Consider the following 27,416-nt stretch of genomic DNA (forward strand, 5'->3'; position numbering starts at 1 on the left):
TATGGGAAATAGATGCAAAACTGGATACAAAAGTAAAAAAAAGTAATAAAATGAGCGGTGGTCAGCTTTTGTAACAGCATAACCAAAAAATATTTAGTGTTCAGAAGTAGATTACAGGTTCTTAACAGCAATACAATTATTTGGTTGTGATTGCTGGTTTATGTTCAATAAGGCATTCAGAAAAATAACACCCGCAAGGGTCCCGGAAGCTGAGATATTATGAGTGGTTCATTCGGTTTCCATGTCAAATGGAGAAACACTAGGAACTTGAATACTATTAACATGTATTGGTTTGTCCTCCCTGGATCACTATATGTTTTAATCATGAAAGAATTATATGACCACTTTTTTCAAAGACCATGCGTAACCCCATATAACTCAGCTTACAGGGCCTTTGTCATTATGATAACTGTATATTCGGGTTGATAACAACACTGCATATAGATTGAAGCACATGTCCACATTTGCAACCAAAATATTTACATAGCATCAACAGCAGGATTAGATGACAAGGATTTATTTCTATATGAAGAAATAATCGCTGCACTCCCTAATGCGGTGCTCAAGAAGGGACCGAGCCCTTATACTATGCAAAATAACCTTGGCATTCAGGATTCTCTGTTAATGATTTCAGAATTTTATTGCAGTCCAAAGAAAAGTACACAGAACACAATACGTTTCGGTCTATACGACCTTCATCAGTTGACCGTGTAATCTGTGGGCAGGTGTGAGAGAGGAGAGGAGAGTAGAGCTGTTAAGGGTCCCTGAGGACTACCTGCAATTGGATGTGTGAGGAGGATAAGGAGTGGCAACGCGGTGTCCACCGCTTGTCGACGAAATACTAGTAAACATGAAGCGGAGTAGAGTTGGTTTGGACGGTGACTGGTCAGGACTTTGTAGTACAGCCGTAGTCCAATCATGCCTAACTAGTGCCACTGCTCCTTTTCCATTCCTCAGGCTTACTATAGAGAAAATAGCAGACCATCAAGAAGCAACTGTCAAGTAGATGACAAAGCATAACCTTCATAATGGTGATCAGACTAGCAAGAGATAGTATCAAGGTGGGCATGGGGATACATCTAAATGTAGTGGCAAGTATAGGCACTAAAAAACTGGTGTGTGGGAGCGCATGTATATATTATATACACATACTTGCGTACAAACACCTTGCAAATACAAATATAATAAAAAAGTCAGTATTATGCATAATCCAGACAGAGTCCTTTTTCAGTGTACAGAGAAATGCTCTTTTATACCACATTATTTGAACTATTATATCTTTCTTGCAAAGACTGCATCTTGTTATGAATAAGAAAAAAAAATAATAAAAATCTGTCACATTTTTGTATCTTGTAGTGTTAACTTTTTTTATATGTGGCAATGAGACATAACACAGGCAGAGGATAAAAAAAAATAAAATAAAATGGCAGTTCCAACTAATTCATGAAAATCCTTAGTTACAGTTGCATTGTTGCCTGTATATGCCCCTTCCAAAGATCTTTGGAGAACTTCTGACATCTGCCGCTCTTACGTAATGGATTACAATTCTTCAAAGAAGGCTACTCTGCATTGTGCACTCTGCAAAGTGAGCTGCAAGTAAAAAACAAAAGAGGAAAAAAAGAGGAGTTATAAAAAGAATCATCATAGCTACAAAATTTTAGAAGATGTACAACAATCATTTAACTTAGAGCCAGTGTGGACACTTTACTTGAATTATGAAAGATATAAGAATACTGGTACTCTAGCAGCTTTTCCAGTTTCCATTTGTTAATGAGGCTCTGTTCACACTACAGTCATCACAGCAATGTTGAATCTGTTTCCAGCCACAACTGGTGATTCCTGATGAACTCCACTGACTGCGTTAAAGTCTGGCTTTTCAGCATTTTTTACAGCAAGAATTGACAAAAAGCACAACGGACACTATTAACACCATTTCCTAACATACCTTTAAAGCAATTGGAGATGCTTTTCTAACACAGAGCTCCAAATTACCAGCATAGCCTGAGATGTAAGAAGGCTTGATTAGTAGGTGTCCAGATACAGAGTATGATTACTGTAAAGCGGGCGCTGTTGCACCTTGCTGTGTCTCTTCGGATGTGATCAGCTTTATTGGATGGAGAATAAGTGGCGCAGGTGATGTACACATTCTACAAAAACGTACAGCCTCCGGCTCAGGGGAGAGTCTAGCTAAACAGATCACAGATGAAGCATTTCTGCCCTTTTGTTTCAGCAAACATGTCTTCACCTTAAGATCCTAAACACTTAAGCATGGCTATTTACTGTATCAGACCGCTCTCGTAATGTGTTGTGTAACAGCGGGATCAGGAAAGGGATAAGCCTGTGCATATAAACAATAACTGTTTCTAGAACTTGACAATATGTCAATTTGCAACTCCTGCGTTGATACACAAAATATATTAAAACTAAAGTTTTCGTTAGATAAGCTTTCTATAAATAAAACTTCTTAAAGTTACAGAAATATGGAGTGGTTTATGATTGTGGCACCAGCATTATCCATCAGTCATCCCTGTCGCTATTTTATCTCCTGGGATTTGGCATCACGTCATATCCTAGCGCTGGATTTTCTGATGGTCGATTGATCACTTTATGCAGCTTCATTGCATCTTTTCAATAGGAAGACACAACTTACTTAATGTATAGATACATACACTAATGTTTATTGCACTGTTAGAAATATATATATTTCTTTTTTAATACCTTTTTATAACATTTTGGGTGCTATAAGTTGCCATTTGTCTATATTGTAGCTGCTATTATAGAAGGTTGGTCTGTGTGGAAAGAGCATGAACTGTTCCGTTTCCCCTTGGCTCTATGACTCACGTTACTATTTAATTGTTTTCAACATTGTGTGTCTTTCTCGGTGACCCTAATAGAATATGCAGTATTTTAGTTCCTATTCTGCATTTTTCACACACTGCTTTATCTCTCATATTGAAAAGCTATTCTTGCTCTAAACCAGGGGTCTCAAACACGCGGCCCGCGGGCCGCATGCGGCCCCTGAGGCTGCTTTATGCGGCCCGCAGGCACAGACCCCTTGACGATCCCGACCTGGTCCAGGAGGAGCCGCCGACAGCAGCGCTGCATTGCCGCACAGAGACTGTTTCCCAGCACTGCATTTCCAATGCCAGCCGCTGGCCAATCAGAGGCCAGCAGCTGATATCTGCGTGTCGGCGCAGCGAGTATGACGTCATTGCCATACGCAGCTATCAGCTGCTGGCCTCTGATTGGCCGGCGGCTGGCATTGGAAATGCTGTGCTGGGAGACAGTCTCTGTGCGGCAATGCAGCGCTGCTGTCGGCGGCTCCTCCTGGACCAGGTCGGGATCGTCAAGGGGTCGGACTCTGTGGTGCCTGCGGGCCACATCTGCAGGAAGGCCGCCGAGGGAACGGAGGACAGGTGAGAATCCATCTTTTTTTTTTTTTTTCTATTTTATGTGTGTGAAGAACAGGGGGCACATAGCCACAAGAGGGGACCTGAATGGGCCACATAGCCACAAGATGGGGACCTGGATGGGGCACATAGCCACAGGATGGGGACCTGGATGGGGCACATAGCCACAGGATGGGGACCTGGATGGGGCACATAGCCACAGGATGTTTGCCATTATTACTATATGATGCTAATTGTAAGACAATATTACTGAATGTGGCCAATTGGGGGAAACAAAATTGTAAAAATCAAAAAAATAAAAATAAAGCATGAAAAAATATTGGGCACTAAAAATGCTGTTTTATATGTAAACTAAAGTAAACACAAAAAAGTGCACGTTTATTATCACCACATCCATAACGACCCAAGCTATAAAAAAAATAAACACGGAAAAAATGTTCAAAAGGTGTATACAAAAAAAAATGGTGTCACATTGAACAAAGAATGCGGCCCCCCAAATTCAAATTTTTTCCATGTGCGGCCCATATACCCAGCCGAGTTTGAGACCCCTGCTCTAAACCATTAGGATGGAATTACACATTCAGGATTTGATGCAGTTTTTGATAGTCTTTCTTTATACATAATATACTTGCTTTTGGATTCACTATTGGCCTTAGGCTGGAAAGGCACATGCCATTTTTATTCCAAATGTTGGACTCAAATTGAGCAGAGTCTTTCACTGAATTATGGTTTTTATCTGCTAGCTCTGGCAGTCCAACAGACAAAGACTGGAGCAGTGGTGCACATCCAAGACCAATGCTCCATTCGAATGGAACAATGCAAAGTCCTGATCTCGGGATTAGGGGGGGTTTAATGGTGGAACACCCTCATCAAGTTATCACCTTTCCTGTTAACTTCCAATTATGCTTCAACCCCTTTAATACAAGAACTTTCCTTAAAAGATCTGTAGCAAACACCAGCAACAGTAACAAGGAAAAGCGCCAAAGCTCTGGGAACCAAACTTTACCTTCCAACAAATAAGGTGGTGAGTAACCTAGGTATAGTTTTATCTATTTATTTTTGTCTAGAGTATTGTGTGGGTGTAAATAATGCATCCAGATATTACATTGTAACAGAATGCAGCACTAAAGGTGAAAATAAATAAATCAATAAAACCAGTTGAAATAAATGGCTGTTCATGTGACATCCATGGGGGTCTACTAATGCATTTCCTAGAGAAGGTGGTCCTATGTCCAACTCCATTTTCTCTAATAGGATGTATATAAAGGGGTAATATTAGTAATGCTTTAATGAAAGATGCAGGACAATGCAGCAAGTTATAAAGAGAAAACAAATAACCATTTAACACAGTTTACAAGAGAACAGATGTTGGTGCACGCTCCAGTGCGATGCCATTTTGCTCTCTTTATTATATTTTGAACATGCCTATAACAAATGTAAAAGTAATTTCAAACAAACACATAATTATTGCTCAGACAGATGGACGGATACTTTTTCAGTGTTCTAGTGATGCACGGACCTGGCCGATGCTTACAAGAAAAAAAATGTTCAAATCACCAAGGTTGCCTGACTATCAATGATTAATGCAGCTTGACCAAGCTATAGACTTTACAAGGAGAGGTTATCCTTAGAAACTGACAGCTGGCAGCCCTGCATACACTGTCCATTTACCAAGGCCTTTCTTAACCTCAATTAATCTTCACACATGCCAGGCAAAATGAATTGAGAATTCCCTACAACCTTCTCTGGTCAGGTATTAGAAAGTTCTTGTCTCGCCAGATTTTTATTTTGCAATCTGTTCCACATTGTGCAAGTCAAATACATAGCAAAAAAAGGACAGCAGTGTTTACCTGCCCAGATCTTCAGAACTAAATGCACTACCAGGGTGCAGCAAACCCACATAAAGATGGTGGCTACACAGGTGCAAAATACTGATGAGACAACCACTCACAACCTACCATTTAATGGAGGGGGTGACTGCTTAGTATTTGAATTGCACACAAAAAGGCTTGTATAGGGTGCTGTTCACACTAGGGTAGTGCACAGTATCCGGCTTACAGCCTATTAGTTACGCCCATACTATTAGATTAGGCGGGCTGCCTGGTACTATCCAAGTGCACCCCATGGGAACAGACACCCCAGTTGTCGTGGGTTAAGAGCTTAAAAAATTTGGCCAAAATATCAACTAATACCTCATATATTATACACTGCTCAAAAAAATAAAGGGAACACTCAAATAACACATCCTAGATCTGAATGAATGAAATATTCTCATTGAATACGCTGTTCTGTACAAAGTTGAATGTGCTGACAACAAAATCACACAAAAATCATCAATGCAAATCAAACTTATTAACCAATGGAGGCCTGGATTTGGAGTCACCCCCAAAATTAAAGTGGAAAAACACACTACAGGCTGATCCAACTTTGATGTAATGTCCTTAAAACAAGCCAAAATGAGGCTCAGTATTGTGTGTGGCCTCCACGTGCCTGTATGACCTCCCTACAACGCCTGGGCATGCTCCTGATGAGGTTGTGGATGGTCTCCTGTGGGATCTCCTCCCAGACCTGGACTAAAGCATCCGCCAACTTCTGGACAGTCTGTGGTGCAACGTGACGTTGGTGGATGGAGAGAGACATGATGTCCCAGATGTGCTCAATCGGATTCAGGTCTGGGGAATGGGCGGGCCAGTACATAGCTTCAATGCCTTCATCTTGCAGGAACTGCTGACGCACTCCAGCCACATGAGGTCTGGAATTGTCCTGCATTAGGAGGAAACCAGGGCCAACCGCACCAGCATATGGTCTCACAAGGGGTCAGAGGATCTCATCTCGGTACCTAATGGCAGTCAGGCTACCTCTGGCAAACACATGGAGGGCTGTGCGGCCCCTCCAAAGAAATGCCACCCCACACCATTACTGACCCACTGCCAAACCGGTCATGCTGAAGGATGTTGCAGGTAGCAGATCGCTCTCCACGGCGTCTCCAGGCTCTGTCACGTCTGTCACATGTGCTCAGTGTGAACCAGCTTTCATCTGTGAAGAGCACAGGGTGCCAGTGGCGACTTTGCCAATTCTGTTGTTCTGTGGCAAATGCCAAGCGTCCTGCACAGTGTTGGGCTGTGAGCACAACCCCCATATGTGGACGTTGGGTCCTCATACCATCCTCATGGAGTCGGTTTCTAACCGTTTGTGCAGACACATGCACATTTGCGGCCTGCTGGAGGTCATTTTGCAGAGCTCTGGCAGTGCTCCTCCTGTTCCTCCTTGCACAAAGGCAGAGCTAGCGGTCCTGCTGCTGGGTTGTTGCCCTCCTACGGCCCCCTCCACGTCTCTTGGTGTACTGACCTGTCTCCTGGTACCGCCTCCAGCCTCTGGACACTACGCTGACAGACACAGCAAACCTTCTTGCCACAGCTCGCATTGATGTGACATCCTGGATGAGCTGCACTACCTGAGCAACTTCTGTGGGTTGTAGAATCCGTCTCATGCTACCACGAGTGTGAAAGCACAACCAACATTCAAAAGTGAACAAAAAATCAGCCAGAAAGAATTGGTACTGAGATGTGGTCAGTGGTCTCCACCTGCAGAACCACTCCTTTATTGAGGGTGTCTTGATAATTGCCAATAATTTCCATCTATTGTCTATTCCATTTGCACAACAGCATGTGAAATTGATTGTCAATCAGTGTTGCTTCCTAAGTGGACAGTTTGATTTCACTGAAGTTTGATCTACTTGGAGTTATATTACATTGCTTAAGTGTTCCCTTTATTTTTTTGAGCAGTGTATATATACAGTACAGACCAAAAGTTTGGACACACCTTCGCATTTAAAGATTTTTCTGTATTTTCATAACTATGAAAATTGTACATTCACACTGAAGGCATCAAAACTATGACTTAACACATGTGGAATTATATACTTAACAAAAAAGTGTGAAACATCTAAAAATATGTCTTAAATTCTAGGTTCTTCAAAGTAGCCACCGTTTGCTTTGATGACTGCCTTGCACACTCTTGGCATTCTCTTGATGAATTTCAAGAGGTAGACACCGGAAATGGTCTTCCAACAATCTTGAAGGAGTTCCCAGAGATGCTTAGTACTTGTTGGCCCTTTTGCCTTCACTCTGCGGTCCAGCTCACCCCAAACCATCTTCATTGGGTTCAGGTCTGGTGACTGGGGTCATCTGGCGTAGCACCCCATCACTCTCCCTCTTGGTCAAATAGCCCTTACACAACCTGGAGGTGTGTTTGGGGTCATTGTCCTGTTGAAAAATAAATGATGGTCCAACTAAACGCAAACCGGATGGAATAGCATGCCGCTGCAAGATGCTGTGGTAGCCATGCTGGTTCAGTATGCCTTCAATTTTGAATAAATCCCCAACAGTGTCACCAGCAAAGCACCCCCACACCATCACACCTCCTCCTCCATGCTTCACGGTGGGAACCAGGCATGTAGAGTCTATCCGTTCACCTTCTCTGCGTCGCACAAAGACACGGTGGTTGGAACCAAAGATCTCAAATTTGGACTCATCAGACCAAAGCACAGATTTCCACTGGTCTAATGCCCATTCCTTGTGTTCTTTAGCCCAAACAAGTCTCTTCTGCTTGTTGCCTGTCCTTAGCAGTGGTTTACTAGCAGCTATTTTACCATGAAGGCCTGCTGCACAAAGTCTCCTCTTAACAGTTGTTGAAGAGATGTGTCTGCTGCTAGAACTCTGTGTGGCATTGACCTGGTCTCTAATCTGAGCTGCTGTTAACCTGCGATTTCTGAGGCTGGTGACTCGAATAAACTTATCCTCAGAAGCAGAGGTGACTCTTGGTCTTCCTTTCCTGGGGCGGTCCTCATGTGAGCCAGTTTCTTTGTAGCGCTTGATGTTTTTTGCAACTGCACTTGGGGACACTTTCAAAGTTTGCCCAATTTTTCGGACTGACTGACCTTCATTTCTTAAAGTAATGATGGCCACTCACTTTTCTTTACTTAGAATTTGTATTATGGCAAGAAAAAAGCAGCTAACAGTCTATTCAGTAGGACTATCAGCTGTCTATCCACCTGACTTCTGCACAACACAACTGATGGTCCCAACCCCATTTATAAGGCAAGAAATCCCACTTATTAAACCTGACAGGGCACACCTGTGAAGTGAAAACCATTTCCGGTGACTTCCTCTTGAAGCTCATCAAGAGAATGCCAAGAGTGTGCAAAGCAGTCATCAAAGCAAAAGGTGGCTACTTTGAAGAATCTAGAATATAAGACATATTTTCAGTTGTTTCACACTTTTTTGTTAAGTATATAATTCCACATGTGTTAATTCATAGTTTTGATGCCTTCAGTGTGAATGTGCAATTTTCATAGTCATGAAAATACAGAAAAATCTTGAAATGAGAAGGTGTATCCAAACTTTTGGTCTGTACTGTATATATATATACTATGAATTAACACATGTGGAATTATATACTTAACAAAAAAGTGTGAAACAACTGAAAATATGTCTTATATTCTAAGTTCTTCAAAGTAGCCACCTTTTGCTTTGATGACTGTTTTGCACACTCTTGGCATTCTCTTGATCAGCTTCAAGAGGTAGTCACCGGAAATGGTTTTCACTTTGCAGGTGTGCCCTGTCAGGTTTAATAAGTGGGATTTTTTGCCTTATAAATGGGGTTGGGACCATCAGTTGTGTTGTGCAGAAGTCAGGTGGATACACAGCTGATAGTCCTACTGAATAGACTGTTAGAATTTGTATTATGGCAAGAAAAAAGCAGCTAAGTAAAGAAAAACGAGTGGCCATCATTACTTTAAGAAATGAAGGTCAGTCAGTCCGAAAAATTGGGAAAACCTTGAAAGTGTCCCCAAGTGCAGTTGCAAAAACCATCAAGCGCTACAAAGAAACTGGCTCACATGAGGTCCGCCCCAGGAAAGGAAGACCAAGAGTCACCTCTGCTTCTGAGGATAAGTTTATCCGAGTCACCAGCCTCAGAAATCGCAGGTTAACAGCAGCTCAGATTAGAGACCAGGTCAATGCCACACAGAGTTCTAGCAGCAGACACATCTCTTCAACAACTGTTAAGAGGAGACTTTGTGCAGCAGGCCTTCATGGTAAAATAGCTGCTAGGAAACCACTGCTAAGGACAGGCAACAAGCAGAAGAGACTTGTTTTGGCTAAAGAACACAAGGAATTGACATTAGACCAGTGGAAATCTGTGCTTTGGTCTGATGAGTCCAAATTTGAGATCTTTGGTTCCAACCACAGTGTCTTTGTGCGACGCAGAAAAGGTGAACGGATGGACTCTACATGCCTGGTTCCCACCGAGAAGCATGGAGGAGGAGGTGTGATGGCGTGGGGGTGCTTTGCTGGTGACACTGTTGGGGATTTATTCAAAATTGAAGGCATACTGAACCACAGCATCTTGCAGCGGCATGCTATTCCATCCGGTTTGCGTTTAGTTGGACCATCATTTATTTTTCAACAGGACAATGACCCCAAACACACCTCCAGGCTGTGTAAGGGCTATTTGACCAAGAAGGAGAGAGATGGGGTGCTACGACAGATGACCTGGCCTCCACAGTCACCAGACCTGAACCCAATTGAGATGGTTTGGGGTGAGCTGGACCGCAGAGTGAAGTAAAAAGGGTCAACAAGTGCTAAGCATCTCTGGGAACTCCTTCAAGATTGTTGGAAGACCATTTCCAATGACTACCTCTTGAAGCTCATCAAGAGAATGCCAAGAGTGTGCAAAGCAGTCATCAAAGCAAAAGGTGGCTACTTTGAAGAACCTAGAATATAAGACATATTTTCAGTTGTTTCACACTTTTTTGTTAAGTATATAATTCCACATGTGTTAATTCATAGTTTTGATGCCTTCAGTATGAATGTACAATTTTCATAGTCATGAAAATACAGAAAAATCTTTAAATGAGAAGGTGTGTCCAAACTTTTGGTCTGTACTGTATGTATTTTTGCACTTTTTTATTCCAGGGTGCAGCCAGGCCCATCAGGGCTGGCATTGTAAACTGGGGTGTCTGTTCCCATGGGGTGCACTTGGATAGTACCGGCAGCCCACCTAATCTAATAGTATGGGCGGAACTAATAGGCTGTAAGCCGGATACTGTGCACTACCCTAGTGTGAACAGTACCCTATACAAGCCTTTTTGTGTGCAATTCAAATACTAAGCAGTCACCCCCTCCATGAAATGGTAGGTTGTGAGTGATTGTCTCATCAGTATTTTGCATCAGTGTAGCCGCCATCTTTATGTGGGTTTGCTGCACCCTGGTAGAGGATTTTGTTCTGAAGATCTGGGCAGGTAAACACTGCTGCCCTTTTTTGCTATGTTTGTTCTAGAATTGTTGGTGGAATTTAAATTCTTCTTAGTGTGGCTTTGCTTTTTGCGTCAAGTCAAATACATAGTAAGATGGGCAACAGTAGCACCGAATGGAGTACAACAGCACACTAAGGACAAGTGGGTTAAGAATTATCTACACAAATCAATATACATATATCCTTGTTCTTATTGGAAAGAACATATTGAGGATACGGTTTGAAGGCAGCTAAACCATGAAGAAACACATGGAAACAAGGAGTAAAGAAATGCATGAAAAACAAAGTACCCCCTTTACGTCTGATGACAACTCTTTACATCCTCTTGGCATTCAAGCAGCTTCATCAGGTATTCACCTGGAATGACTGCCAAAGAACATGTATGCTTTGTAAAGAGTTAATTTGTGGAATTACCGGTCTTCAGAAAGCATTTTCAGCAATCATGTGTGTTTTTGTATTGGCACACAGTTCCCTACAGTGACGAACCCTATTACACAACTGTTCTAAGTTACAATATGGCAAAAATCACTCAACTAAGTAAAGAGAAAAAGACAGTCCATCATTACTTTAAAACATGAAGGTCACTGTATCTAGAAAATCTCTACAACCTTAAAAGGTATCTTCAAGTGTAGTCATGAAAACCATCAATTGCTATGATGAAATTAGCTCTCATGAGGACCACTCCAGTAAAAGAAGACTAATAATTACCTTTGCTGCAGAGGATAAGTTAATCAGAAGTACCAGCCTCAGAAACTGCTAATTGACAGCACATCAGATAACAGCCCTCATAAATGATACACAGAAGTCAAGTAGCAGACACATTTCCATATCAACTGTCCAGAGGAGACTAATGCCAAAGAATCCACTACTGAGAACAGCAAACAAGAAGAGACTTGTTTGGGCCAAGTAACACAAAGACTAGACATTAGAACCATTGAAAAATCTGCACTGTGGGCTGATGAGTCAAAATCTGAGATTTTTGGTACCAACTGCCATGTCTTTTTGAGACACAGAAAAGGTGGGTGGATGGTTTCTATATGGGTGGTGCCTACAGGCATGGAGGGGGAGGTGTGAAGGTGTTGTGCTCTGCTGGTGACACTATTGGTGATTTATTCAAGGCACACTTCACCAGCATGGCTACCACAGTATACTGCAATCCCATCTGGTTTGAGCGTAACCTGGAAATGTGTTTTGAGAGATTGTCCTGTCACAAAACAAATGAGGGTTCCACTATATAAGGACTATGTGAGCAAGAAGGAGAGGGATGAAGTGTTGTGTAAGTTGACATGTCCTCCACAATCACCAGACTTCAACCCAACGGTTTGGGATGAGCTGGACCGCAGAGTGAAGGCAAAGCACCCAACAAGTGGAACTACTGGGAACTACTTCAAGACTACTTCAAGACTGTTGGAAAGTAATTCCAGGTGACCAACTGATAAAGCTGATTGAGAGTATACCAAGAGTATAAAGCTGTCATCAGAGTAAAAGCAGTCCTCACATATTCTGGTTTGTTTCACATTACTCCTTGTTTCCACATGTTCCCTCGTGGTTTTGCTGCATAACCCAAGTGCGCTTTGACTTGAGGTCACAAACAGATGGCCCGGACATTCTCCTTCAGGAATTTTTGGTAGACAGCAGAATTCATGGTTCCATTTACCACAGCAAGTCTTCCAGGTCCTGAAGCAGCAGAACAGCCCCAGAACATCAGACTACCACCACATTTTACTCTTGGTATGATGTTCCTTTTCTGAAATGCTGTGTTACTTCTATGGCAGAAGTAATGGGACAAACCCCTTCCAAAAAACTTTTGTCTCCTCAGTCCAGTATTCTCCCAAAAGTCTTGGAGATCATCAAGATGTTTTCTGGCAAAACTGAGATGAGCCTTTATGTTCTTTTTGATCAGCAGTGGTTTTCGTCTTGGAACTCTGCCATACATGCCATTTTTGCCCAGTCTCTTTCTTATGGTGGAGTCATGAACACTGACCTTAACTGAGGCAAGTGCGGCCTGCAGTTCTTTGGATGTTGTTGTGGGGTCTTTTGTGACCTCTTGGATGTGTCGTCGCTGCGCTCTTGGGGTCATTTTGGTCATCTGGCCACTCCTGGGAAGGTTCAGCACTGTTCCATTTTTCGCTATTTGTTGATAATGACTCTCACTGTGGTTCGCTGGAGTTTCAAAGATTTAGAAATGGCTTTAAAACCTTTTCCAGACTGATGGATCTCAATTACTCATTTGTTCCTGAATGTCTTTGGATCGCAGCATGATGTCTAGCTTTTGAGGATCTTTTGGTCAACTTCACTTTGTCAGGCAGATCCTATTTAAGTGATTTCTTGATTGAGAACAAGGGTGGCAGTAATCGGGCCAAAATTGAACTCTTTGGATGTCATAATACACACCATGTTTAGAGGGCAAAATGCACTGCATATCACCCCAAAAACGCCATACCAACAGTGAAGTTTTGAGGTGGGAACATCATGGTGTGGGGCTTATTTTCAGCCTGCTTTTATACATAGACACATTATATTATATTATAATATATATAATTATATATAATATAATGTGTCTATGTATAAAAGCAGGCTGAAAATAAGCCCCACACCATGATGTTCCCACCTCAAAACTTCACTGTTGGTATGGCGTTTTTGGGGTGATATGCAGTGCATTTTGACTTGACATGACTTGCTTGAATCAATTAATGTAGGTGCTAACCACTGCACCCAAGCCCCTTCAGTCCACTCATTGGCATAAATATATGCCAATGAGTGGACTGAAGGGGCTTTGGTGTAGTGGTTAGCACCTACATAAATTGATTCAAGCAAGTCATGTGCACCCATGGATAAGGGTTACTGCGTAATAAATCATTGAAAAAGGTAATTCTATGATAAAAAGTGTCAGAATGCAAAGTATATTGCAGTTTGATGCATATGGGGACCAGATCAATAGTCAATGCGATTGCTGACTATTGCCAAAAGTGCCTTCCATGGGCTTTTGGGCATCAGAACTGGTCCATGTCGTAATGGAAGCAGGTGGCCTGGTCTGACAAATCTTATGGATGACTAGGTGAGTGTGCTTCACTTTATGAATAGGTGGCATGTCTTATTGCAGTAGTCCATCCTGGTGCCAAGTATTGCTGTAAACTAAGTACACACCTTCATGGTTTTCCCGAACTGCAGTGGCAGAAAGATGTACCCTGCTACACTAAAAATTGTTCAAGAAGGGTTTAAGAAATATGAAATAAGGATAAAAGATACTGACTTGGCCTTTAAAATTACCAGATCTTAACCAGAATGAGCATACATGAGATGTCCTCGAACACAAGACACGGTTCTTGCTTCCTGTTTCATGGACTATAATATCAAACTGTACCTATAACTAAAATTCTCACTATGTCCAATGGCAGTATGGGGTACACGGAAATGAAAATGTTTCCGGATTTAAAAAAAAAAAAAAGTGTTAATTGTAAAAACACCACTTTGCCCGATATGCTGCTAGGATGTAATGAAGTGTGCCACTCTTGCCTCTGAAAAGTGTATCAACCAATGTTACTCTGCCTCAAAATTTCCACCACTCAGATTTCAGTTACAGATTTCACAATACAGTGGACATATAAATTAATCAGTCTTAAATTATACCAGTTTATCTAACAGTTTAATATGGTTTGATAAATCTAGTCTGATTTTAAAACTGTCTAGTTGAAGTTTAAGCTACCTATCAGTTGGCTTTGGGCAAAAAATTTTTGCCAAATCTGTTGCAAATTTTTTGTCACACAGCATAGAATATTAGGACACACTCCTTTTTGAGTGGTCACACTACTTTTCAGCAATGCCATCTTGTTATACAAGACTCATTTAGGCTGTGTGCACACCTTGCGTTTTTTCAGTGCAGAGGTCACAAAACCTGAAGGGTTTGCGAACTCCAGGAAAGTGAATGAGAATCCTGAAGTCTCATGCACACGTTGTGACTTGCAGATTTGGTGCAGATGTAAATCTGCAGCATGTCTATGCTTTCAGCATTTTTGCTGTAGATTTCACCCATACTAATGAGTGGGAAAATATCTGCATCAAAAACGCAAGTAAAAAACTTGGCAAAAAGCTGTGTTGTTCCTGCCAAGAGATGCAGAAATGGTGCAGAAATTTCTGCACCAAATACCTGACATGTGCACATACCCTAAGTGTCTAAAACACACAAATATGGTGGAGGTCGTGAAAAGCAGTTTTTGGGTTTGCTTGTTTTGTTGCACAAATTACACCAGAATGCTAGTAGATTCACCTTCATGAATTTGCCCCCAATGAGTCAGAGAATGTGATCAAAAATCCCCTTCCTCCCCATTCTAGATCACAGACTCATTATCTTCTAATTATCTTACTCTCATGTCTCTAACATATTAAAGTGGTTTTCTACCCCAGTGAAAACTTTTGACAATCGCTGCAACTAGCCAATTACTAAAAGTGTGTAATATATAGACTATTAGGATTCAGCTCTGCCCGTTGATTTGATCAGTCAACACATGACAAGTATACAATTTGTAAACTTGTGGTCACAGGCAGACTAAATTCTTCTATGCTTCTCTAAATAGAAAGTTGAAGAGAATTGGATGAGAAACTAGTCCATATGTGACTGCAAGCATGTAAATCGCGCGTGATGACCACTCAAACTGATAAGCAGAGCTAAATCCTCACAATCTGTATATTACACACTGTTCGTATTTGTCAAGCTGTACTGCTTCAAAAAGTTTGCCCTGGGGTGAAAAACCCATTTAAACGTTGAACACCCACCCCATTACATATCCTTTTTATAATCCCGACATAATAAAATAACAAGGATGGTTGCTTTAAATATATTATACACAGTGGGCTAATAGTGCTATCATCCTACAGCTGTAGGATTTAGCCCTGAATGGTCACTTAGTCCCCAAGGGAAGCTCTCCATCGCTTACTTTATTGAGCATTTCATGCATTACAGTAGGATACATTAGAATCCAATTACTGCGATACCCTTGATCTTTCCAATCAATGCATCACAGGAAGTGGTGAGCCAATTGTATCACACATTGACTGCATTACAGACATATTATAAGCAAGCTGAAGATAAATATTCAGGCGGCCAAACACAGACATGATACATATTTTAGACAATTCTGAGCTCAGTGCCGGGGCCCATGTGACAGAAATGTGTTAAGGATTCTGAGTGGTTATCACAGGCAGCTGGAGCACATACTAGAACTCAGGGTTTCCGCTCTGGTGCACATCGCAATGTGAGCAGGAGAGGGGAGGGGGATTCCCTTGGGGCGCCTCCGGCTGCCCCCATTCTCTGTCGGCCAGCTCAGCTCTTGCATCCAATTAAGAGTGATGCAGGGCGGCTGACTTCCCCTGGAATATGGAACACCTCGTGTGTGAGAAAAGGGGGGCGGCATGATGAGACAGAATTGTGGCAGAGGAAAGCCCTGTGTATAATGGGAGGAGAGCTCACTGATATATACTGCAGTTCTTAATACCTATTCCAGCGCATTGTTTAACCCATGGAACACCAGAATATGGGTTTTTGTATAGGATCATTCGGAGCACAAATTTAAGGATATAGAAAAAGCTACTCAGGAGTTCAACTCCCACAGAAAAACATATGGACAACGGAAAGTGCTTTCATACAAGTCTACTTAAAGGGGCTTTCCAGGGTTTAAAAAAAATGTCCTATGGGCAGGAAGTGTGTTACACATACAAAAAAAACCTCATTCACATGATAATTTCCTTGCTGCTCCAGTGGATCCCGTCAGTCTGTTGTCTGTCCTGATGAGGTGCTAACCATGCACACATGACTACTGCATCCAATCAATGGCCTCAGTGTTAAAGTGCCAACCATCACCAACAAAGTTGGTCCACGACCATTGAGAACCATTGTAGCGGCAGCAAAATTAACAGGTGAGAATTGAGGGTTTTTTGATGTTAGCAAATTCCCTACATACTTTAGTTATACTCAAAAAAAAAAAAACCTTTGGAACTCTTAAAGGGGTTGTTCAATGAAGATAAGTTATCACCTATCTGAAGAATAGTTATATTTATCCACAAAATAACTTGTAGATATAATAGAGCGAATGCCAAACCGCCATTCCCTATGGTGCTGCTGAAAGCTGTGCTTGGCTTTTGCTGGCAGCCCCATGGAGAATGAATTGAGCGGCGGTCGATCATGCACTCTATCAGCTCCATTCTAACGGAAATGAGAGCGCCCTGTTCTGCCGATTGGTGTGGGTCCTAACAGTCGAAACCCCATCAATCTATAAGTTACCACAATCACATATTTCATGGACAGGGAGTAACTTATTTTCACTGGACAAACTTTTTAAGTAATCTTATACTTCCCAGCGCAACATCTTTCATAATGTTGTTGAAGAAACCCTTTAGAAAAAAAATGTCATTGCAACACGACTACTGTTTAATGGTTTTGCTCCATGAGAGAAGCTAATCTGTGTAGTTCATTGAGATGCGTATAAGTAACAGTTAGGCTGCGTGCCCACTATGCGTTTTTCAAGCGTTTTTTTCAGCAGAATTTCCGCAGCGAAAATGCTTAAAAAGCGCTTGGTAATACGTGCCCCATGGTCCCCAATGATAATCCGCATGTGCTGTGCACATGCTGGGGAAATTTCCACTGCAGATTATCATTGCGGAAAAATACGCAGCATGTCCATTCATTTTGCGAACACGCAGCGTAATTGTCGCCATTGACTTGCATTGAATCGCATAATATCCGCAAGAGCACATGTGCACAAGCGGATGTTATGCGATTCTATGTGCGGATAGTACCCGGGTCTGGAGAAGAGGAGACTCTCCTCCAGACTCGGGTACCATAGAACCTGTTAAAAAAAGAATTTAAAATAAAAAACAAAGATTATACTTACATGCGGGTTATCAAGCGATTTTCCAAGCGATTTTAGCATCACTTGGAAAAGTGCTTGACAACTTGGTCACACTATATAAATCCATGCAACCGTTAAAAAAAAAGAATAAAATGGTAAAAAAATAAAAAATAAACATTATACTTACCTTCCGATGGCCCCCGGTGTTTTCTCCGCCGCGTCCGGTCTCCCCGTGTATCGCGGTGGTCTAAAAGGACCTGCGGTGACGTCATTTAGTCATGTGACAGGTCACGCGACCGCCGTCGTCAGAGGTCGCGTGACCTGTCACATGACTAAATGACGTCACCGCAGGACCTTTTAGACCATCGCGAGCAGTACAAGAGACCAGACGTAGCGGAGAAAACAACGGGGGCCATCGAAAGGTAAGTATAATGTTTATTTTTTTACTTTTTTACCATTTGTATTCTTTTTTTTTTTTTTAAACTATTACTTGTTTACACTATATAAATCCATGCCGGTTGCATGGATTTATATAGTGTGACCAAGTTGTCAAGCACTTTCCAAGTGATGCTAAAATCGCTTGGAAAAGCTCTTGATAACCCGCATGCAGAAATGCATGCAAAAACGCTTGACAAATGTTTCTGCATGGCAGGAAAAACGCATGTAAAATCCGCATGCGTTTTTCCTGCCAGGGAGAAGCGGAAAAAATATGCAGCATTTCTGCCTTGTGGGCACATAGCCTTAAGCAAGTTGAAGATGAAATTATCTCTAAAAGGGCTAAATGTAAAAAGGGTGACACATTTCCTTTGTATTTTAGGCAAAAAATATATATATTATACATTTTTTACATTTTAAAAATTACAAAAAGGAAAATGGGCCAATGCAAAAGTTTGGGCACCCTGCATGGTTAGTACCTAGTAGCACCCCCCCTTTTGCAAGTATCACAGCTTGTAAAAGCTTTTGTAGACAGACAAGAGTCTTTCAATTCTTGATTGAGGGAATTTCATTCATTCGTCTTTGGAAAATTCTTCCAGTTCTGTGACATTCCTGGGTCGTCTTGGATGTACTGCTATTTTGAGGTCTAGCCACAGATTTTCAATGATTTTCAGATCAGGGGACTCTGAGGGCCATTGTAAAACCTTCAGCTTGCGCCTTTTGAGGTAGTCTATTGTGGATTTTGACGAGTGTTCAGGATCATTATCCATTTGTAGAAGCCATCCTCTTTTCACCTTCAGCTTCCCCCAGCGCACGCACTGTGGGGATTCGCCAGGTTTAGACCCAGTAATGGAGGGCATGTATGTGTAATACATTTTCCCGGCCAATGGGCGTAGCCTAACGCTCTCCATAAACATTTATTGAGCGAGGCCACGCCTTCTAGTCAGGCATGCCCACTGGCCATTTGCGTCACTAGATGTGGCGTGGCCTCGCTCCATACGCTTGTATGGAGAGAGGCGACGCCGACTGGCCAGGAGTATGTATAACACATACATACCCTCAATTACCGGGTCTAATCCGGCAATTCCCTGCAGCGCACAATGCGTGCGCTGAGGGAATTCATAAGTATGCAGTCACATAGAGTAACTGCAGACTTGTCACTTTTGACCGGACAACCCCTTTAAATTACATTTTGAACTGAGGAAAGGGCAACTTGAAAACGCTTTACTATCTTCTTATAGCCTTCCCCTTCTTTGTGGGCCTCCACCATTTTCATTTTCAGAGCGCTGGCTGCTGATTTTTGGCACAAGGGGATAGGAGGCTGGGTTTTAATAAAGCTGGGAAATTTGCATCACCTGGCCTTTACTAACCATGATAGTGAACAAGCATAACCCTTATACAGGCTAATTAAAGAGGTTGTCCACTACTAACAGAATGCAGCAGTCGATATAAAAGGTGGCAATAAGACTTTTAGTAAATACCTCCCGCGGTCATTGTTGCCTGTGAGTGGTGTTATTGCTGCCCGCTCACCAGGCATCACGTGACCCGGCTGCAGCCGGCTCTGGCATCTGCTGATGTCATGTCAAGTTCGAGCAGCAACCGGGCGTGACCCAGTGACGAGTTCCCCCCTGATTGATGGGCTGTGGGCGGGGTTTCACCGCACGTCACAGTCCAGCATCCACCGCGCTCTTTCACAATGAAAAAGAGGAGGGAAAGCGCGAAGTGGATGCTGGGCTCTGATGTGCAGTGAAACCCCGCCCAAAGCCCATCAATCGGGGGGACGTCACTGGGTCACGCCTGGCGGCAGGCGGAACATTTCATCAGCAGATGCCAGAGCCGGCTGCAGTCGGTTCACGTGATGCCTGATGAGCGGTCAGCAATAGCGGCGCTCACAGGCAACAATGACTACGGGAAGTATTTACAAAAAGTCTTATTTCCACCTTTTAAATCGACGGGGGCATTCTTTATAGTAGTGGACAATCTCTAAGGTCTGAAACCTTGGTCAAAGTTATCTGAGCACACAAATCTCCAAGGGTGCTCCAACTTTTGCATCGGCCCATTTTCCTTTTTGCAATTTTTCAAATGTAAAAAATGATTATATATTATATGTATGTATGTATGCATGCATGCATGCATGCATGTATGTATGTATGTATGTATGTATGTATGTATGTATGCTTTAATCATATTTAGTATGGGATTAGCATAATTAAAAAAAAACACATGGAAAATAAATAGTTCTATAACCCACTAGAGAACAGAACACCCCATATATTAGCCAAAAACAAAATAAAGCCAACCTGAGCAATCCTGCTGCACCCAAAAAGACCAGATATTTATAATTCCTTGCAGTAGCAGTCAGTAGACATATTCTGTCAATAAATTAGTAGCGCATCTTGGCATCTTACTTAATTCCGGCTTTCTTCTTGGCAGCACAGTAAAGAAGAGCACTGGAGCTTGAGCACAGATGTACTTGTCAGACCACATATCGCTCCGTGTTGGAGAAATTCGGGTTAAGAGTGGTGGGTTTTCTGATGACTGTAAGGCAGAGCCTGTTTTATTGCATGTTTTCATGATTATATGTTTATTAGTATGTCAGGTTTCCATGAGTAATGTGTATGTATATACAATTTGTGGCATTATCTATTAACTTATTACTATGCAATATGTATCAATTTCATAAATTTGGTTTTCCTGCCATCTCCAGTTATATCTGTTTGCATTAAGTGCTCATTTCTATACATCTCCTAAGGGTGGGAAAACTACATTCTTGTGTCCATCTGCAAAGACGGACACCGCCAGAAAGAAGCACAAACTGAACTCAAAGTTTCACACTTTGGACTCCGTTTGGCTTATATACACTGCTCAGCATGATTACACTCCCTTTGAAAAGTAAGAAATTAATAGATATCTCACTGAATACAAGAAAAATTTCCAAAATTTTGACAATACTGAGTTTCAAAGGACATGGAATGAACAAGTTGGCGACATATTGCAACAACTATCTTTTCCATTCTTTAAGAATGACTTTTTTTTGAGCCTGGATGCTGGATGGAGAGTGATGCTCTCCATCCAGAGTGATGTCTCTTCAGAATTTCCCCATAGGTGTTTGATTGGCCACTTGATCACTTTCACTCTGTTCCTCTTCAGAAATGCAATAGATGTGCACTTTTCCAACATGAAAATGATCCAAAACACACATCTACCAAGGACAATGAGCTATGGTAGCATCTTTTCTTTCAATATGGAGCAGTTCTTCTCTGAATTCATGATACAGTCAGTGAAATGTAGCACCCCAACACCAGCAGCACTCATGCAGCCCCACACAAGGACACTGCCATCACCATGTTTCACTGTAGGCACCATGCATTTTTCTAAATGCATAATGCCTACAGTGAAACATGGTGGTGCTAAATTTTATTTGAATTCGCAGATATGCAGCTCTATATTGAAAGAGAATTTCCTACCATCACTCCGTGCCCTTGGTAGACGTGCAGTTTTCCAAGATGACAATAATATTCCAAAACACACATTAGTTGCATTTCTGAAGAAAAACTGAGTGAAAGTGATTCTGAAGAGACAAGTTGAGCATCACTCTCCATCGGAACGGAAAAAGATAGATGTTGCAATATGTTGCCAATTTGTTCATTCTATGCCTAGAAGACTTGGTGCGGTCCTTAAAAATCATGGTGGTCATACAAAATACTAGATGTAGTAGTTTTTGATATGAGGTATATTCATTTTTGCTTAAAGTAGTTTGAGTAAAATTGAAGATTTTGCAGTGGAAGTTCATGTTTTGGGTTAAAAAATGTTCTATGAAACACAGTCTTGTCAAAATGTTGGAAATGTTGTTGTATTGGTCTTGTATTCAGTGAGATATTGATTAAGATCTTACTTTTCAAAGGGATGTACTCATTTATGCTAAGCATTGTAATTCAATAGCTCAGTCAGGGGCACATCTAAATTTTATTTGGAAAAGGCCCGAACTGGTATTACGAGAGGAAAAATGCAGGACTACAGACCCTCCTAAAGCCTGAGCTGCTGCATACACCTGGTTTCAGCACACAGGTAGCCTGTATAAGCCTGATAACAGAACATACTGGAAGCAGGAGAAAGTAAAAGTGAGTACAGAGAAGACCATTTAACTATGTTGGCTTTATTTTCTAGTTTAACCCAAAAAATCAGGAGTGACAGCAGTAAAAACAAAACACCACAACAATATTTTAGCACCTTCTAAGTCATCACTGAAGACTCTCGATGGATCAAAGAATCGGAAAAATGATAACCTGGGTAGACTACAAGGGACATATAATCTTTACAAAGTGCTCATTAAATTCAATGTGCCATAGGTGTAGCTGAAAACGGTATTACAAATTAGTCTTCAGTAGCTTTCTGAAGATCCTTACTGATGAGCAAATATAGAAAGGGAAAGTCTGAATCAAATAACTCATTTAAAGCAAAGCGGCATGGATGGAGTTACTGTATCAGGATATTTAGAAAACTACATGCACCACACATGCCAACACAAACATTTTATTAGAATTACTTCCTTTACCTACATTTATGCTAGGAAAGCAACCACAAATCCCACACTATGCATCAACTCTTCCAGCTAAATAATATAGGACTATTTGAATTAAAAAAAAAAAAAAAAAAAAAAAAAACTACAAAAGTAAGGCCTTTTCTCTTGTAGCGTAAATTCTGCGACTTCCCACAGTATTTTTTTGTGCAGAAAATCCATTGCATTTAACAACTAAAGCATAGTGAATGTAACTTCATGAAAACTCATGTCTAATGTGCATTTAAAAATGCCGTTGAACTGTGTGTTTATTGGCCTAAAGGCTACTATCATGAGCCTCAAAAAAATGCACAGAAGAAACTCAGTTTCCAAGTGTATCTGAACTAAAACCACATGAAAACGCAAAAAAAAAGCACTACAAAAATGCAACAATCAAAGCAAATTGCATATTTTGGTGCGGATGACAGTAAAAAAAAAATGCTGTGCTTTTTATATGTGGTTATACTGTATATATAACCATTAAAGCACCACTCTAGCGTTTTGGTATTGTTCAGGGCTGGACGCTTTAAATGTAAACCCTCTGCCCCTGGTCATATACTCACCCACCGGCGTCTTCATTTTTCCGTGCAGCTCCAGTCCCTCGACACCATCTTGTGAAAGTAGCTTCTGACTGGCTAGAAGTCAGAAGTTACGTCACACGCTCCCAATGCAAGTCTATGAGATCCAGAACAAGGCTCTAATAGACTTGTATTGAAAAGTGACCTCAGCGCAGCTCCATGAAACACTGGAGATGCCAGCAAGTTACTTTTCGCTGGAGACTGACCGGAGCAACGCTGGAAAATGATGAAGGCAGTGGCAGGTGAGTATGAGACAGGGGGGCAGGGGAATTACATTTAAAGCGACACTCCAGCAGTGCAATCAAAAAAATGCTGGAGTGGTGCTTTAAAAGGTAGAAAACAGACAAGGAACGCTGTTGACGCGTTTCAAACCTCATGGTTTTCAATGCAACGATTATATTTTTAACAAGAAGAAATTAAGAATGGATACATTCTAAGTATTCCTTGGACAAGTACTGGATTTATTCAGCACATTCATGCATGATGTAAACAGCACCAAGAAATAAGACAGGATTGTGCTCTACTACACCACCCATGTCAAAGGACTGAAAAACCCTTGTGGGTGAGTAGAGGTCTTCGCTCTCTTTTTTACCTGGCTAATAACTTAGTGGTGTTACAACTGCTGGAGAACAGTGTCCCAAGTCCTCTTTACTGCTTTAAACAGAAGGAAAGAGATGTTTGGGGATACAGCTTTGAAGTTATAAAGTGGGATTATATATGATATTTCCTCTTTAGTAAAATGAATATAGTGAATGATTCTATATCATACTAACTGATGTTGCCTAAAGAACTGTCCGCAGTACTTTTTCAAATTCCATGTTTCAAGGTCCAGGCTAATTTATCTATACAAGCATAAAATCTTTGCTCATATAAACACAGTAGTAATAAATGGTTAGATAATAATACTATTACATGAAAGATGATGTGTAAACACCTAGTTAAAAAGCAAACTCGTCATGTACAGCATCAGCTTCTTAATAGCAAGGTATTTAACCCTTGCATGCTTTCAGATCTGTCCTGAAGAAAAGCATCATTTTTATTACATTCATTCCATGTATTAGGTGTGAGAAAAAAAAATTGTAATTAGTTTTAATTAAAAATGTTCTTTACATTGCAAACTGCTAAATGCCTTCCAATGTCAATCCTGATAAGAGGGCTCTATTTAGAGTTAAGTCTACAAAAAAAAATCATCTTAAATCAACTCTGATCACGTCAAATAAAATCAATTCCCATCAAATCAAATTTGATCTTACAAGAGCATTTGGTAGAAGGCAGGAGGGGCTACATCCAACAACAGAGGCTGTTCAGATTGACAGTGAACAGCATAGAGCAGCTTGCACAGTATTGCAAAACACCTTCGTTGCAAAACAAAAAGATTACAATTTTTTTTTATCAAAACCAATTACATATTTTCTCATAACGCATGCAACAAAAATGGTGCAAATGTGTCTTTTAAAAACAAAGTATCTCTACTTTTCAACTACATTTCAATGTTAAAATCTGAAAAAAAGTCGTATCGCTTTGTAAGTACTCTGTTACTTGACTTGTACTCATCTTCAACTATACATGCACACGTTTACAATTTGCAGCAGATTTTTCCTGACCAGGTCGATAAGTATCTCGATATTAATGTGTGGTGGCATGGTCCTAATCTCTGTGGAGGTGTGTTTATGAGGTTTTTTATAGGTTGCATGGATGCTCACAATTTCCTGCAATGTGCTGATGCAGTTTCCTCCCCCATTGGAGAAATTTGCAAAAAAAATCGCATGACATTCAGCTTGTCCGTGTGCTGTCCAATTTAAAAAATTGCATCCATTGACTTGATTGTGATCCGATTTTTGCATCCACTCGCAGCATGCTGCGATTTTTTCTCAGTCCAATCAGAGTGGAGAAAAAAAAAATCGCACATGAGCACAGAATCATAGAATAACATTAGTCCGAATGCAATCTGAATTTTTTATCGGATCGCATTCGTCCGATTTATCCGCTCGTGTGAACGAGCCCTAATTCTCTTACACGGAGTAAAATACTAAATATTCATTATGCTGAATGAAAAAACATAGAAATTCTTGATTTGAAAGTAAATAGAAATAGATAACAACATGCACAGCTGATGGGCATCAACATTTTGTTATTTTACAATGAATATACACATTTAAGGTAGAACATTTCTAGCCTTGTTCCTAAGACTAGGTTCTCATGGAGCTTTGGAGGATTTTGAAGCAAATCTGCTCTGTAATTCACCTAAAAAAGGCTTTAAATAATATTTAAAGAGGACTTGTTACCAGGTAACAAAAGTGGCTAGTTTTGCTCTTATTTCTCGGCTCCCCTGAGAATTGTGTTTTCTATTTTTCAAATCCTCCATACGGTTTACATAATTTATTTAGTGCAAATTCGTCTTTACCATCTTTACGTGCGTTTTTACCACATTTTCGATGCATTCCCATTAGTTTCAATGGGTGAAAAACAATGCAAAAATGTTGAAAGAATTGACTTGCTGTAGATTGGAAAGCATACTTTGAAGATTCAAAACTGCAAGGAAAAAATAAGCAGCGTGTGCATGAGATTTCAGAAATCTTATTCACTTTGCTGGTCCTGTAAAATGCTGCGTATGGAAAAACTAGTGTCAAAAATGTGTGCAAAGAAACATGTGTAAAAAAGGGTGGCAAAAACGCAAAGTGCGAACAAACCATATATTTTTTTTTGTTTGTTTCTATTCACATCCACAGTAAATTAAAAATGTTGTTTGTTCTTTCTTAGAATCTAAAGTATATGCATTTTTCTCCACTCCACAGATAGTGACGTGTAAATACACATGAATGATAGCTAGATCTACATCCTGATCAGCCACAGATATTTATATGCCCACCTGTCTAGGAGACTCATTTTAAATGCAATTATGGGTGGCTGACTTAAGTATGTTAACATTGAAAGAGAATTGTGAATAAGTGATCTTAAGAATGCCCGTTTTACGATAATCTTGCAGTGTAAACAGGTTGCCGATCACCCAATGAACTAGCAAAACGTTCGTTCATCTGGCGAAATTATCTCTTGCGCAGAGCAAAAGATCATCATTCTCGGCGGTACATTGCGCGGTAAACAGGACCTGCACTGCTCAGAATCATGGTAGCCTATGTGCACTGAGACATCTATTATAGATCGCTCAATGCACATTGTTTACTGTGGTCTTCCTGTGCAAACAGGTTATTAAACGACTGTCAGTCAGTAAAGGTTTACTAATTGGCTGTCGTATAATTTCTGTCCATGTAAATGGACCCTTAGGATATGTTCCCACTGAATCGTTTTCCAGCAGTCAACCGGTTTTAAAGCAGACAATGCTGTAGGAATTGTTCCTTTTAGTTTTATAAACTTCTTCCAGGTGTCTTTTTTTAGCTTTCCCATTAACTTTAATTGTAAAGTATTGAGGGTCTCCCTAGCGGAAAACGCCAGCAGAGTGCACATGCTCTTTCTTTTAAAATGCTTGGCGTCTATTGAAAGCCTGAGTGTTTAAAAGAAGCTCAAAAGCCTGACCATATGACCAGCAAGTCATTTATACAAGTAAAAGAATAGGTTCATTATTTTTAACATTTTGCCTGTGCTTTTCCCAACATTTCTATGCAAAATAGGTCGAAAAAGATGCAGTGTGAATATACACATAAAGGATTATTCTCAAGTTTGGAAGTTATCCCCTATCCATGGGAGAGGGAATAACTTCACGATCGCTGGGTGTCAAACCACTCGGACTCCAACTGTTGTCAAGACTTGGGCCCTTAAGAGCCCCGTTTAAACACAGTGGTAATCAATCATGTGGCGATGCCACTCAATTCATTCTTACAGGGGTTATCCGGGACTTTGTTTGTTTTTTTTCCTCTAGGGCTAGAACTTACTTGGTAGGTAGTTGCTAACAAACTGGAAGAGAGCAGCTCTCTCTCTTCCAGTTTGTTCTCTCGACGGGGCATAACTGCTGATGTCATGTTGATGATAGCCAGCTCCATGCAGTAAGGCAGCAAGGACCCGGCTGTCAACGAACATGACATCGCCAGTTACGCCCCATCGACAGAGCAGACCGGAATAGAAGGAGCTGCACTGTCGATGTGAAATCACAAGATGCAGCAGAATCTCCGGCAGGAGCAGTCCCATGACTGTGAAGAGATAGTCACTGGACAGAACAGGCATGTAGCAACTACCTGCCTGTAAGTTAGCAAACCGATAAGGAAAAATATATATAGCTGGACGCAGAGATCAGCTGGTCTTCGGCACTCCCATAAGAATT

At 41.1% G+C, this 27,416-nt stretch overlaps 1 protein-coding gene across 4 annotated transcripts in view; it reads right to left on the bottom strand.

Moving 5' to 3' along the window:
- Window positions 1-614: 614 nt before the first annotated feature.
- The window catches only part of NF2 (NF2, moesin-ezrin-radixin like (MERLIN) tumor suppressor), a 109,723-nt gene continuing 82,921 nt past the window's right edge, over window positions 615-27,416 (bottom strand). For all 4 annotated transcript variants that reach the window (XM_073671686.1, XM_073671669.1, XM_073671692.1 and 1 more), the window contains one exon: window positions 615-1,590. In XM_073671686.1, coding sequence (XP_073527787.1) covers window positions 1,540-1,590 — 51 coding nt within the window. In that variant the 3' untranslated portion in view covers window positions 615-1,539. The remainder of the gene's footprint in view (window positions 1,591-27,416) is intronic.

This window comes from Phyllobates terribilis, unplaced genomic scaffold (genome assembly GCF_046119375.1).
Source record: "Phyllobates terribilis strain yellow unplaced genomic scaffold, ASM4611937v1 Scaffold_1__5_contigs__length_1240528914, whole genome shotgun sequence".
Taxonomy (NCBI): Eukaryota; Metazoa; Chordata; class Amphibia; order Anura; family Dendrobatidae; genus Phyllobates; species Phyllobates terribilis.